Source organism: Doryrhamphus excisus, chromosome 9 (genome assembly GCF_030265055.1).
Source record: "Doryrhamphus excisus isolate RoL2022-K1 chromosome 9, RoL_Dexc_1.0, whole genome shotgun sequence".
NCBI classification, from domain to species: domain Eukaryota; kingdom Metazoa; phylum Chordata; class Actinopteri; order Syngnathiformes; family Syngnathidae; genus Doryrhamphus; species Doryrhamphus excisus.
The window spans coordinates 4,689,662-4,705,942 of NC_080474.1; the positions used below are offsets into that span (position 1 = coordinate 4,689,662).

Below are 16,281 nucleotides of genomic sequence, written 5' to 3' on the forward strand. Positions count from 1 at the left end.
TTGCCTCGGTTGTTTTCAGATTTTCAGATTTCCTGCACCCATTTTCTTATGATTCTGTTTTCATTCTGTTTTCAAATGTATGCCAGAATTATGTCTCAGTTTTTGTACACCGTCTTGGTTTACGTACGCCCCGGTTTTCAAATTATTGCTCTTATCAAATATTTTTGCCAAAATTTGACCTGTTTCTTAGTTTTTCGTATGATTCGATTTTTCCTTGAACATTCTGGCAAATATTTTTGACAGTTATCGTATGATTCAGCGACAATAAAAAACATTTTAACCAAAATATTGCCTTGCTTTTTGTAAATAAAAAAATATCACCAAAATGTTTCATCAGTTTTCATACGCCATCTCGGTTTTCGTACGCCTCGGTTTTCAGATTTCCTGCACCCATTTTCTTATGGTTCTGTTTTCAGCAAAAATGTATGCCAAAACTATGCCTCAGTTTTGTATACCGTCTTGGTTTTCGTACACCCCGGTTTTCAATTTATTCCTCTTATCAAATATTTTTGCCAAAATTTGACCTGTTTCTCAGTTTTGATTTATGATTCAATTTTTCCTTGAAAATTCTGGCAAATATTTTTGACAGTTATCGTATGATTCAGTGACAATAAAGAACATTTAAACCAAAATATTGCCTTGCTTTTTGTAAATAAAAAATATCACCAAAATATTTAATGAGTTTTCATACGCCATCTCGGTTTTTGTACACCTCGGTTTTCAGATTTCCTGCACCCATTTTCTTATGGTTCTGTTTTCATTAAAAATGTATGCCAAAATTATGCCTCAGTTTTTGTACACCGTCTTGGTTTTCGTACGCTCCGGTTTTCAAATTATTCCTCTAATCAAATATTTTTGCCAAAATTTGACCTGTTTCTTAGTTTTTCATATGATTTGATTTTTCCTTGAACATTCTGGCAAATATTTTTGACAGTTATCGTATGATTCAGCGACAATAAAAAACATTTTAACCAAAATATTGCCTTGCTTTTTGTACACTGTCTAGATTTTCGTACGGCCTTGTTTTAAAATGATTTTGAACATTTTGGCCAAAATTTGGCCTGTTTTTTACACTTTCTCAGTTTTCATATGATTCTGATTACCTCTAAAATTTTTGGTAAAAAAAAACATTTTTGCCTGTTTGTGTACAGTATGTAATTTTTTATGATTTGTTTTTTTTTTTTTTTGCCACTTCTGGTTTCATACACCACCTCCATTTTCGTATTCCCCAGTTTTTGAACAATTCTGTTTAAATAAAAAAATATCACCAAAATGTTTAATCAGTTTTCATACGACAGCTCGGTTTTCATACGCCTCGGTTTTTGTACGATTTGGTTTTCATCAAAAAGTTACTTTATCATTCCACGAAATCAGGTGCCCAAACAAAGCATCCGACTCATTGCTGACTCACTGTCTGTCTACTGTCTACTCTTCTGTTCAATTTGCCTGTCATAAGATTGTGTAAACATAAAAAGGCATTGCTTTTGGTTGGAATTCGTACCGATTGGGGCACTGCTTCATTAATGAACATTATGATGGATCCCTCTGCTGTTCTTGCAAAGACACACCCTGTGTTCTAAAGAAGGCTCACTAGATTGTTTCAAGAGATGAACGATGTGTGAAAGAACACGTGAATCACATCGGACAGCCTTCATGGTCACGATATCCCAACCCTGTTGAAATGAAACCCTGATGGGTTGCATGTTTCCTTAAGCATGTCATAAAAACGCCCAACGAGAAATATGATTTTTGCTGAATCGATGTCAAATTACGACATCACAATTGGACATCGTTGGACGTTCGATTACAGCAGAGAAGAAACTGTGCATATTTTGGCAAAAGCACAATTTATTAATGACATATTGTACACTAATAGTGAAACCGTAGGCAGGGTTGGACCCAGTCCCAGCTGACAAATAGCGGGCTACACCCTGGGCTGCTTGCCAGTCAATCACAGCGTGATTGTCGGATTCGGCTGCACACTGCCAGTGAGATGGTATGCAATAATGGCGGTAACTCATTTATGGAAGTAATTATGTTAACATTTTTAGTGTAATTAACACATGAACATTATGGCAAGACACTGCATATGCTATTGAATGTGCCGTCTCCTACGTCCCTGCAGTGATCCAGTAGCATACGCATTAGTGTTGCGCAGGAGTGTAAAGGCGACTATAGGGGTCTTACTTGGGGTCTTACTACATGCCTGGAGGCATGTTATGTTTGATATGGATGCTGTATGGTATCATGTACCCAGAAAAAATTATTACGTTTGATTAATGTTCATGTTAAAGGTTAAATAACTGTTAATAGTTATCCTCCCTATCCGTGTGGAAGTGGTAAGTTTTTGGCTATTTAAGTTTAAAGGAAATAACTTGAAGGCTACCGTTTAGGTCGCTAGCTCTCGAGTTTGCGAGTTAGCATGTGTCTCAAGACCCTGCAGTTGCGCAATATGTTAATAAATATGTAAATAAAAAGAGTATAAATGTGACTATAGTCGTGTTTTGTCATGTCTACAGGGCTCTAATAATGCTTTGTTCATTTTAATCTGAAAAAATAATTTGTCTACACACCAACTAGATGTGGTTTCTTAAGTTTTTATTATTTGCCGTTTTATTATTATTATATTTATTTATTACTGATTGATTGATTTTCTTTATTCTTGATTTGTTTATTTATTTTTCATCTTATTTTGTGCAGAAAAGTAAGATATTTGAGAACAGTGGAATGTTTTATCAGAGCTTTTATTGTAGAAAATCGGAACCAAAGCACTGACAAAGTTTGTATATTTTTCTGTTTTTAATAAATGCGTTTTTTTTTTTTTGGAAAACCTGATTTTTTTCGGCTTTTTCCTTGAATCCATGGTCACCACAGCAGAGATTTGAATCCAAGGCGTCCATTCCAAAGTCCAAAACACTAACAACTACACTATAGCGGGCTCAATTATGTGATAATAAATTTATTTTTTTACATGTTTATGCTTAATTATTCACTGATGTTTTTTCAGCAAGCATTTCTTCGTCGGTACTTAAATGCACCATAGTTGCTGTGCTGTGACGCACCAAAGTTTGTTTGGCTTCCACAGTCAATCCGGCCTCAAAACTTGCAGGGAAGTGAACACAAGGTATTATATGGTTAAATCTTTCATGGAATGACGACAAGCACTGTGGACTATGTAGATAGGGCTTTGCTAGCCTCTTGCGCTAACCTGATGGCTACATCATTCATTACCGGTGAATAGCTTTACATTGTATAGTTAGAATGTGTTTGTCACCATTTTTTATTGGTGGTGCCGGAAGGTAACTGTGCTCCAAAAATTCAATAATGCAGCTTAAATGCCCCCCAATGACAAGGTCACAAGTGATGAGGTCCGAATCTCAGTGTGTTGTTGCTGGCTATTGTGTCTTTGCAATCCCCTCTAGGATTTCCCACAATGCTTTGTCTATGGGCCAAGGTGGTCAGCCATACAGCACAGACGCCAGCGAAGCATCAGCTTGGGATTCAGGGGGTGGAAGACAGAAATTAATGTGTGAAACAAGCAAAAAAACAATGGAATAATGTGAAATCCAATAATAAAAAGGACACCTTGAATGAAAGAGGAATGGATGGAGACCTTTTGACTCTGCCAGCCAATTAGAATTGACTTTTGAGCCAAATAAAAACGCTTTACAAGTCATAATAAGAGTGTAAACTTTCCCTCCCAAGCTAAGTTTGCACTTTTTTCACGAGAGTTGGTTCTAACGTACACACGTGACACCTGCTCCCACACTGACTAACTTCACACATCATAATAAATATTTATATATATGTACTGTATGCATGCTGTTCAAAACAACCAACCACTGAATCATTGAAAAAGGCACATTTTTCCGCCTTACCACCACCTGTGGCACCGAGTCCACCTCAGGCTCAGCTGCAGCCAAAGTCTTGTACTGCTGAGGACTCTCTATGACCAGCTCCTTCTTTGGAGCTTTACTCGCCCTTCCCTGCATTGTCAACAAGATATTTCCAAGAAAGACTCCAAAAAGACGTGATCAGCAAGCATATCCAACAGAGAAGAATCCTGACACTATATTAAAAACTTCTTCAGGTTTCTCTGTCACTCAGACTGCAGCTCAAACTTGCTCTTCAGTGACTGATCGGTGTTAGAGCGCTACAGGCTCCCACCCAAGCTGAGGAGATAGCCCCTCCTACATTTGGTCGTGCTGCCTGGGGGAGTTAAACACCCCCCTATACATGTACACACCCCTGCAGAAACCCTAGCTGACCTGCTACCATCCACCTGAACGGCAACAACATGGGGCTGAAAAAAAGCAAAAGAGATGCATTCCTCCAGTAAGACAGTATTGTGGTGGGGGGGTTGACCGTGCGTGGTATGCGTGGGGCAGCTGAAATAAGAGCCGGCAGAGGAGGCGATGACATCAGGCCACAATGTTTGTAGTGTGACTGCACCTTGGAGTGAGTCAGAAGCAGTGATTTATTGTTGATAGTGCACAAACATCACTGATAAGATGCAAACTTAACTTCACCCAAACAGACTGGGGGTTCTGAAATTCTATTTTTCTGCTTCCCCTTACACGAGCCTACAAGAACAAGACCACAAATTTAACATTACTTTTATGAAAAGCACAATGAAAAAATATAATGCATATAAAAAATTTCTATTACATCACATTTTTCCGCACTTTGTGTGTACACTAGCAGCCCCGCCTCCACCCACTGAGACAAAAAAAACTATATGACTGACAAAAGGGCTCACTCAGTTTTTTTTATTTTTTTGCCAAACTCAGGCTCACTGTGACGTCACAGTGCTGTACAAACTGAGTGTGACCAATCACAGCAGAGTGGGCGTGTCTAGAGATGGGCCGTGGGTGGAATAAATTAAAACAGACCGTTTTGGAAATCCAAGGAAATACAGCTGCTGGAATAGGTACAGATTCTGGAAGATCTAGAAAGTTTCTGTGCGGACTATTGTGTGTAGCTGAGACTAAGATTCTAACATTACTTTTATGAAAAGCAAAATGAAAAAATACAAGTAATAATTTCTACTACACCCTGGACTGGTGGCCAGCCAATCACAGGGCACATATAGACAAACAACCATTCACACTCACATTCATACCTATGGACAATTTGGAGTCACCAATTAACCTAGCATGTTTTTGGAATGTGGGAGGAAACCGGAGTACCCGGAGAAAACCCACACAGAGATGGCCGAGGGTGGAATCGAACCCTGGTCCTCCTAGCTGTGAGGTCTGCGCGCCAACCACTCATCCACCGTGTCGCCCATGTGAGTTTATATTATGGTATTTTTCTTATTTTCTGTTAGTAAGTCCGCTATATTGGATAACAGGAGTAGAAATGTGACTACAGGTGTGTTACTTCATGTCTCGAGGGCTACAGAAATGATAAAGAACATATTCAGAAATTCATAAAAAAAAATTGCTCACCACTTACAGCGGTTGGGTCTGGCAACAACCACGATAAACGAGGGATTACTAAAAAAGTGTTCCACCTAACTATTTAAAAAGGTATCGCACACAAATTTAAAACGGGACAGACCCCCCCGCCCCCCCCAGAAACTGTATGGAATCACTGCGGTGAGATGAGGTCCAGCTTCTGTCTCGCTACTTGTTGATACAACTGCTGGAGGGGCATTCCAACATGACGCAGCCCCGGCCAACCCACCTTGGAGTGGGGCCCCCACCACTACAGAAAGGAGGACGTTATCTCTTTAAACTGGTGTCAGCTGCTCCCCTTCTACTCTCCAAAATGATGGAAAAAGCCTGAATTTACATTCATGTTTGTATTACTCAATATTTAGCAGTAGTGTTTACTTAAGTTGAACAGGTGGTGTTGCTGACTGAAATGTAAACAGTCCGACAAGACAAGGAAGTGCCTTTTGTGATAGGCCGTCAAGATAAGAAGAACAGAAACTATGGCGGGAATGGTCAGACGCTGATTGGCATCAGCATTCTTTGGTCTGTGCAGGAAGTATGTGTGTTAAATATGTGTTGAAGCTAATGCCTACATCAGATTGCAGGTAACGGCATGCAGTGGAGCCAGTTACGAAAAGTGCGATTGGTTGTTATTGGCTGGCGACTCAGCCATGGTGTACTCAGCATTTTGCTCAAAGTCAGCTGGGATAGGCTCAAGGTCACTTGTAACCCGAATTACGACAACATGAATAGAAAATGAAAGGATTGACAGAAATGTGTAAAAGCATCCTTGTCTACACTGCAACTAATATATACTGTAGTCCAGGGGTCTCAAACTCAATTTACCTGGGGGCCACCGGAGCTAGGTTCTGGGTGAAGCCGGTTTTCAAAAAAAAAAACCCAAAACGCATTTATTAAAAACTGGAAAAAAAATCAATAAAAAAATCTTCAATGCTTTTGCTTCTGCTATACCCTACACTTTTTCAGTACTTTGGTTCCGGTTTTCCACACCAAAATATAACACCGTTTTTAATGTGCATGCTTTGCTGCTACTTGCAATTGGGCTCCATCAGATGTTGACATTGGGCCGTGAAAAAGAGCATCCAGGCACACAAATGGGAATTGAATTAGCTGCCTGGAAACACAACTTCTAAAAAAGGGGGCTAATTTTAGCCTTAACAGGATAATGCCGCTATGTGTCATATAAGCGCTTCATGGCGAGTCCCGGGGGCACGACGAGGGAGTCACAGATGTGGCAGAAGGAGACGTCTGCCCTACATTTGACTGTCTTGTCAACCCCTCACCCCGCTCTGCTGTGATGGCGCACATACATTCATTTATTTGTGAATAAATATGGCGCCTCTTGTTCATCCTCACTCTGGATTGGATCTTCTGTGATTGTAGCTTGTCTTTTCTACTCTGTACAGTAGATGGCATTGTAGTGCCTCTTACACACCTGATCTGCCAAAAGAATAAGAAGACATAGTACGAGGGATCAATGCAGCCAACTTCGCCGCTTTGAGTATTCAGACCCCTCTAGATGATGTTTTTCATAAAAAAGTGATCAATGATGAATCAAGCAGCCTTTTCTGGACTTACTGGATACTCTTGGAGAGTTAAACTCGGGGAAACCAAAGTGCCGACCTCGGGCCGTTTGCGGCTCTTTATTGTTCCACGGCACATTCTAAATATATTTAACAAGAAAACACAACAAAAATAGAAAAATCTGCAGTAATTGTATACATTAAAAATTTTATACTATTGTATTGTAAAGTTATATTTCATTATAAAGTCAAAATATTAAGAGAAAAATGTTACCTAACAAGAAAAAGTCATTTTATGAAAGTTATGTTAATATATTCTCAAAATAATGTCATTCTACTAGCATAGTAAATAAAAAAAGACATTATTATTCTAAATGTCAAACATATGAAAGCAATTTTTGGAAAATCTGCTAGGGGAAAAAGTTTGATAATGAAAATAAAGTGAAACTATAATGGAAATATTATGAGAAAAAAACAGATTTTTAGTAATTTATAAAATATTAAGAGCTGTAATATGGGAAACAAATATGTCAAATAATAAAATTGAAAAAAATTGGAAAAAAGTTATTTTACAAGAATAAAGTCAAAATATTAATTACAGGTAAAAATGAAATGAAATGAAAGTTGAAAGAGAGCATAAATGAAAAAAGCTGTAATTCTATGAGAATAAAGTTATAACATTAAAATGAAAAAAAATATTCTAAACAAAAAAAGTTTAATTTTTATGTGAATAAACTAAAATTTTTAGTCGCAAAAATTTTTGTTGCATAGAGTTGAAATATTAAAGAATTTTTTTAAATTTTTGTTCAGTCAGAATATTTTGACAAAAAAAAACAAACTAAATAAATTTTAGAAAAATTAGTTTGGGGAAGAAGTCATATTATGGGTTGATTCAAAATATTATGGGGATAAAAAAAATGACAACGATTATTTAAGTGGCCCTTGCATCCTTTCAGTTTTCACTATGTGACCCTCCCTCACTGGGAAAACACCCTGGTGGGAGCTGTGGGACCCCCGGTGTCAAAGCATGCCCTGGCGGGCGGCTACATCTTACTTCTGACATAAAATTAAAAAAACACAAAAATAAGCGACAGAAAAAAACGTATTTGTTTTGCTTTTCGTGTTTTTTTTGCTAATTTTTCATTTCCCACAGCATCCATCAAAATGACAATCACATGTATAACACAAATACAAGAAAGCGAGTTAGCAAGAAATGACATCCAACAAGTTAGAACTCCCAGCCTGGATGGGACTCAGTTTGTTTGTCTCACTTTTACATAACAAAAGACTTGATAGGATCTTTAGTCTGAGGCGTAGAAAAACAGGGCGTAACCAGGAATGTAACAAAAACACGGCCCACCCCTGACTGCAACCACAGCCCACCACCCACCCATGAGCCCCGAGAGAGTTCTGATAATGACCACATGGTGTTAATAGCATCACTTTGGTTGCATGGGTGGAATACAGGGCTGTCCCAAGTACAGCTTGAAACAATATCAACGTTTAAATACACTGCATAATGAGCATAACAGAGTCAAATCAATGGAAAAACAAGAAAAAAAAACTTCAGGTACCGCAGACGCAGACTGCAATCTGTGAGAAAATCTCAGCCTTCTTGCCAGGATGTCTTTTAAAAATATGAGCATTAGTACCACAGATAATGGTCTCATTTAAGCAAGTACGTTTGGGGATACGTTGAAAGGTGTGAAAAGACAATAACTATAACCAGCACTTGCAGGAAATCATTTTAAAAAGTGGAGTTAGCGAGGTATATTACGCTTCAATTGGACTCCCGAGCATAGCATAGCTATGTGAGCTTCATTTTAAGATGTGTAGCAAAGCCTTTTTATTTTTTATAAAGCTGTCCTCAATGAAGTGGTTTCTATATCTAGCTTGGGAGGGTCAGAGATGATATCATGTCTATTATGAAGGAGGGTTTTTTTTCCCCTTTATGATGCCATAAAAGGAAAAAAAACCTGGCAGTGTGGCGGGTGTTTTAGTGATTTTTATGATTCAGTCGTTACCTTTTAACTCTTCAGTGACAAAATGGGTAAAAAATAAGTTCAGATACAAAACTGTCTAATGTGCCTAATATGTAGTCAGTGGCATACGGACCTGCTTTGGTATGCCTTCACACATTGCTGACTCACTGCTAAATAACCCACCATGGGGCCAAATAAAGTTGTGAGTGCCATTAAATTTGTTAAAGAAGGTTCATTCATTCATTTTCGACTGCTTATCCGCAGGGGTGCTGGAGCCTATCCCAGCTGTCTTCGGGCGAGAGGCGGGGTACACCCTGGACTGGTGGCCAGCCAATCACAGGGAACATATAGACAAACAACCATTCACACTCACATTCATACCTATGGACAATTTGGAGTCGCCATTTAACCTAGAATATTTTTGAAATGTGGGCGGAAACTGGAGTACCCAGAGAAAACCCATGTACGCACAGGCAGAACATGCAAAGTCCACATGGAATTGAACCCTGATCTCCTAGCTGTGAGGTCTGCGCGCTAACCACTTGACCGCAATGCAGCCCCTGTTAACGAAGAAGAAAAAAAAAAACTATTGAATTGTATCTCAAAAAATTCCATCTATGCTTCATTAGGGCCCTAGCACCGATGAACAAAAGCCAATGTTTATTATTATTTTGTAATATATAGTATATTTCTTGATTTATGTTTCATTTTTGAGGGCCTTAACATGCATGAAAATGTAACAAAATTTGCAAGGTTCGGCAAACAATTTCTTAATTCAGGTTCCCGAACACGAACCACCAAAACTCAATCAGTAGCGCCCCCTTTAAATTATGAAAACAAAAAAGCCAGTTTCACAGAACGCCCCAAAATGTCCTGACAATGTCAACCATGACCGGATGGATAAAAAAGTCCAAGAGCCCATGGTCCGGCAGCAAACCAGGAGTTGTATTTTAGCTAACTACAGTAAACCTCGGATATATCGGACTCGGATATATCGGAAATTCGCTCACAACGGACAGATGAAAAAGAACCGATTTTTCTGTAATGCATTTCCAATAAAAATTAATTGCATATATCAGATTTTTTATAACGGATTTCGCCTATTTCGGACAAAATCTCCAGTCCCGTTCCAATGCATTTCCATTAAATTTCCCTCGCATATATCGGATGGCTGCATCGTGGCGCTCCGATTCGCCGAATCGTGACAGGCCGCTATACGACGTCATTTGCAGCGTTTGTAGCGTTGCCTGCACGTCCAGGTACATTTGAAACATAGTCAAGGAAGTGCCTTTTTATAACAGATAAAATCCGATTTACGCATATACCGGATATAAATCCGATATATGCGTAAAATGGACATTTTCCGGTATACGCATATAACGGATTTCGCTTATATCGGACAAAACCAGTGGGAACAATTGAATCCGATATATCCGAGGTTTACTGTAGTACCAGACGATAGGCTCCAGCACCCCCCGCGACCATTGAGAGGAAAAGCGGGAGAAAATGAATGAATGAGTACTTTAACCGACTTTGTCCGAATGAAAATCACTAGACAAAATCACTAGATACTAGACAGAGGGATGTTATACTGAGAGGGATTGTAGGCTGTTCCATAAGATGTGAGCGGGGAAAACTGGTTCAGTTTGGAACAAATTAATACCAAAAACGGACGTAGTACTGTATAAACCAGCGAATACTTCACTTCTCTGTCATTGGCCATGCAAACTGTAATTACAAATTGATAGGAATATGTAAAATCGTCTTGAGGAACGACCTTGTTCTTCCAATCAATCATGTCTTTCTTCAAAGATCCGTCGGTCAATCATAGCTTACTGCATCCTTGTGCCTGCATCCATGACCTTTCCCCTCATTATGCCTATTTTACACCCCCACAATCATGACCTCCTGCAATCAAAGGGAATTAAAAGGGCAACGCCAGCGGTTTGCATCATCTTCTAATCTGTGAATCTAATCTAATGGATTACGAAGGTGCAAAGATATTGATGGCTGCTGCAACAAGAGAGAGTGACAAAGTGGTGAAATCATATAATGAGGAAAGAACACCTCATGCACACATTAAACTATTGATTAGTTAAGACTGCAGAATGCTGACGGCGGATTAATTGAACCCATTTGGATGATAAGACCATTCCCGAGCCAAGGGAAACGACTGTGCCCTTGACCCAATTCCCTACTCTCAGCCGGGGCCCCACCGTCACTCGGCTTTCTGCTGATGAACCATCACGAGAGAGAAAACACTCACTGTACACACACACACACACACACACATATGCAAACAACCAGAAGAGCAAGACAAGCTGGTACCGGGCAGCAGAAGCCCTGCCTGTCGCTTCTCGCATGAAGAGTGGTGATTGATTTCCGTCTGACACAGAGTTCTCTGTCCCCCCAACGCCCGCCCGCCAGCCGGGCAGCCCCTCCTCATCCTCATCCTCAACCTCATCCTCATCCCCATGCCAGCCTACAGAGGCTTTAACCCATGTAGCGCTAAGCAGGAAGGCAAGATCCAGCCTTCCTACTGCCCTATATTTTATACACTCATAGTAACACTGTCTTACTGCTGTGTCGGCACATTCCGACTCCAATCATTGAAACATAAGTGTGACTGTGGAATTATAATACAACCTTTATTTCCTACTTTTGTCTCAAAGGCAAAGAAAACAGTCTGAATCATTGATGATACTCGCGTTCTACTATTTGCAGGGAGGGAAAGAGAACATGTATGCATGTTTTAAAGATGCAACAAGGACCATTTGCACCATCCGCTACATGATAACGATGATCAATGGTCATGTGGTACTGTGAGGGAAGTATTTGTCTAACAATACATGTAGTACATCTGATACATGTGATATACCCGCTTTTCACAGGGGTTACGTTCAAAACCGCAGGCATTGCATACGTTTTGACACATGGCTCCCTCCTCACCCTTTCGGATCAACATTTACAATAAGAGTGACTGTTGCAATAATTAGATTGAATGACGTGTGTTTTCTGAGAAAAAAAAATGTTTTTATTTTTTAAAAGAAATTTCTTACCAAAAATAACGATAATAACAAACTAATAATGGTTAATAGAACAGCTCTCAACAACAACAATCAATGATCCTTACATTAAAACGGTAAAACACAACACGGTGAATTCTTATAAAAAAAACCATAATAATAAACTAATAATGGTTAATAGAACAGCTCTTAACAACAATCAATGATCCTTACATTAAAACGGTAAAACACAACACGGTGAATTCTTATCAAAAATAACGATAATAATAAACTAATAATGGTTAATAGAACAGCTCCCAACAACAATCAATGATCCTTACATTAAAACGGTAAAACACAACACGGTGAAAATATACTCATCCAGCCTGAGTCACGCACACACAGCTAGCACTAGCTTAACTAAGCTAATGCTACTATCTTCCAGAGAAGTTTCAAAGGTTTTTCGCCGCCATTTCAACATGTTCAGTAGAGTTTGTGCAGTCCATAACGTAAACAACCAGTTGTTAGATTGGCTCTTCCAACGTAATCTCTCCCACAACAAGACAGCAGTCCGGGGACAGTGAGGGGGAACTACTGCTGTAGCTAAGGAGCCCAATTTCCAACATCCAAAGTGTCTGCATGGTGGCAAACAGCTTTGAGGTACATTACTGCACCGAGCATGTTGGAGTGTGGCCAGGCTCACAAACGTTATACAGCAACTGGTTTGTCGCAATCTTGTGGCAAAACCCGATAAAATCTGATCTTTATAGGATCTTTAAACTACAGATCGGTAGCCGATCCCGATCCTGAAAATCAGATCAAGATATCCCTATTTTAAGGAAACCTATTTTAAGCAAATTCACTGGAACCAAGTAACCACAATAAATGAGGGATTGGGCATTTTTATGACTTTTTGATGCAAGTGGTGTGTTTGTGGAAGTTGGATACACACTGTGGAAAAGCTGCAAAATTGGTTCTGATAAAATGTATTTACGAAGATACAAATGTTTATTAACCTTAGAATTAAATTCAACAATATTTTTGGACTGATTTGCAATACAAAATCAAACTGACTACAGATGTGTGGTCGTTGATGACCACATTGCATCCCAACAGACTTCATTCATTCCAATCCACAAATGGAAACAAACACAACTGGAGTGTGGTTCCCATTGGAAAAAGTTTGGAAATTTAAAAAAAATCAACAAACCTTCAACAAAAATAAGTTTAAAGTCAAAAGTAACCAACAAATTACCAAAGTGTTATATGGATACACACACAAACGCACACACCTTATGCACTCTTGGGGTGGGCAACACACGAGACTCCCTCCGACTCAGCGCTCTCTCAAACTCAGACGTCCCAATAGGCTCGGCAGCTCCTTTACAGATGTAGCCACTACAGTTCCTCTCTAAGACCGTCCGCAGCCCATCAAGAACGACCGTACTGGTGGTGCAGCCCATTCCTCCAGATCCACACAGGCATCAGTCAGGAGAGCCTGCCAGTGACCCAGTTTTGCCTCTTTTGCCCCGTTTCTCCCCGATCCATCATCACACCCCGCAATCCTAAGCTTCTGACCCAGAGAGGGCGTGCCGACGTCCTGGCGCAAAGATCCAGAATGGTGAAACCAAAGAGGAGAACGGCCCCCGGAATGAATAAACGCACATGCAGAGAACAGCCCTGCTCTATTTGCTAGTCGCTCCACTCTGTGCAATAAGCGGGAATAAGCCAGTCAGCAGGCGAGATGCTGTGAGTGAGAGAGCAAGTGAGGAAGAGCAAAGGACCAGGGATGGGAGGGATGAAGGATACGGAGCGATCTGCAGTAGCTTCAATGCTACAACTTCCAACATGCATACTGTATTGTACTGTATTGCTAGTTTGGTCCCCATTACAGACCTGGCAACTTTTACATTCTTTTACATCTTTTTTGCACAAAGGCTACAAAAATGCGATACATATATAAATGATACATATATGTATATAGTATAAATATCAATATTTCTGTTCATTTTTCTTATCACGTCCTGCATTTTGCTGTATTTTCCCATTCCGCCCCATGAGTCACATCTGTGCTTTAATGTTGTCAGTAAACATACTGCAGCTTGAAGATATCGGCAAACATAGCCAAAAGAAAATCAGTGAACGTAGCAAAAAAAAAAAAAACAAACAGCCAAAAGAGTACCAGCAAACATAGCTAAAAGAATAACAGAAAACATAGCTAAAAGAATAACAGCAAACATAGCTAAAAGAGTATTAGCAAACATAGCTAAAAGAATAACAACAAACATAGCCAAAAGAGTATCAGCAAATATAGCCAAAAGAGAATCATCAAACATACTATGATTAAAATAATATCAGCAAACATTGCCAAAAGAGTATAGTATCAGCAAACGTAGCAAGTAAAATATCAGCAAACATAGCTAAAAGAATAACAACAAACATAGCCAAAAGAGTATCAGCAAACATAGCGAGTAAAATATCAGCAAACATCGCTAAAAGAATAACAGCAAACATAGCTAAAAGAGTATCAGCAAACATAGCTGAAAGAGTATTAGCAAACATAGCTGAAAGAGTATTAGCAAACATAGCTGAAAGAGTATTAGCAAACATAGCTAAAAGAGTATTAGCAAACATAGCTAAAAGAATAACAGTAAAAACATAGCTAAGAGTATCAGCAAACATAGCCAAAAGAGAATAATCAAACATACTATGATTAAAATAATATCAGCAAACATTGCCAAAAAGTGTAGTATCAGCAAACATAGCCAAAAAGTGTAGTATCAGCAAACATAGCGAGAAAAATATCAGCAAACATTGCTAAAAGAATAACAGCAAACATAGCTAAAAGAGTATTAGCAAACATAGCTGAAAGAGTATTAGCAAACAGAGCTAAAAGAATAACAGCAAACATAGCTGAAAGAGTATCAGCAAACATAGCTAAAAGAGTATCAGCAAAAATAGCTAAAAGAGAATTAGCAAACATAGCTAAAAGAATAACAGCAAACATAGCTAAAAGAGTATTAGCAAACATAGCTAAAAGAGAATTAGCAAACATAGCTAAAAGAATAACAGCAAACATAGCTAAAAGAGTATTAGCAAACATAGTTGAAAGAGTATTAGCAAACATAGCTAAAAGAGTATTAGCAAACATAGTTGAAAGAGTATTAGCAAACATAGCTAAAAGAGTATCAGCAAACATAGCTAAAAGAGTATCAGCAAACATAGCTAAAAGAGTATCAGCAAAAATAGCTAAAAGAGAATTAGCAAACATAGCTAAAAGAATAACAGCAAACATAGCTAAAAGAGTATTAGCAAACATAGCTAAAAGAGAATTAGCAAACATAGCTAAAAGAATAACAGCAAACATAGCTAAAAGAGTATTAGCAAACATAGTTGAAAGAGTATTAGCAAACATAGCTAAAAGAGTATTAGCAAACATAGTTGAAAGAGTATTAGCAAACATAGCTAAAAGAGTATCAGCAAACATAGCTAAAAGAATAAAAACAAACATAGCCAAAAGAGTATCAGCAAACATAGGTAAAAGAATATCAGCAAAGTGAAAGAGTCGTATACATACAGGAGGTAATGTACTACAAGCTGACCAATCACAGCCTTACGGTTAGCTAAGACGGTGTTAATAATAATAAGATGGTGTCTTTTCCACATTTTCCTTGGAATAACCAATCATTGGCATGCATTTGTATCATTCAGCTTTAATGAACTCTTGTAAGCGTGACTCCTTTTTTGGAGTCACATAAGTGAACATGAAATAAATAGGTTACAGTAAGAGCGACCGTATATCCACAGGGGGAGTTTGCTCCCGTGAACAGGCAAACAGCAATATGGCTGACTGCTTTTCTAGTTCAGTTGAGCCGTCAGGGCCAATGGAGTGGATTCTCACTGAAGGGACGCTGAATATAATCAGTAGGAATGGATGAACAACACATTACTATACAGTTCTGACATTCCCTGACTTGTACATAAAATGTAGAGCAGGGGTCTCAAACTCAATTTACTTGGGGGCCACCGGAGCTAGGGTCTGGGTGAGACTGGGCCGCATCAGGTTTTCCAAAAAAAAAAAACGCATTTATTAAAAACAAAAAAATTTCTGCACAAAATAAGATGAAAAATAAATAAACAAATCAAGAATAAAGAAAAATCAATCAATCAGTAATAAATAAATAAATATAATAATAATAATAAAACGGCAAATAATTAAAAATTAAGAAACCACATATAGTTGGTGGGTAGACAAATTATTTTTTTCACATTAAAATGAACAAAGCATTATTAGAGCCCTGTAGACATGACA

The 16,281-nt window shown here is 38.7% G+C and overlaps 1 protein-coding gene across 5 annotated transcripts in view; it reads right to left on the minus strand.

The window, feature by feature from the left end:
- Nucleotides 1-16,281, minus strand: part of LOC131136350 (dedicator of cytokinesis protein 9-like) — a 99,372-nt gene that overhangs the window by 59,645 nt on the left and 23,446 nt on the right. The window contains exon 1 of one of the 5 annotated variants that reach the window (XM_058083106.1): nt 13,262-13,767. The exons of 2 other annotated variants lie outside the window; for them this stretch is intronic. In XM_058083106.1, coding sequence (XP_057939089.1) covers nt 13,262-13,432 — 171 coding nt within the window. In that variant the 5' untranslated portion in view covers nt 13,433-13,767. Of the gene's footprint in view, nt 1-3,878; nt 4,281-13,261; nt 13,768-16,281 lie in introns of those variants that run through there. 2 more of the 5 variants (XM_058083107.1, XM_058083108.1) reach the window with 2 other exon arrangements.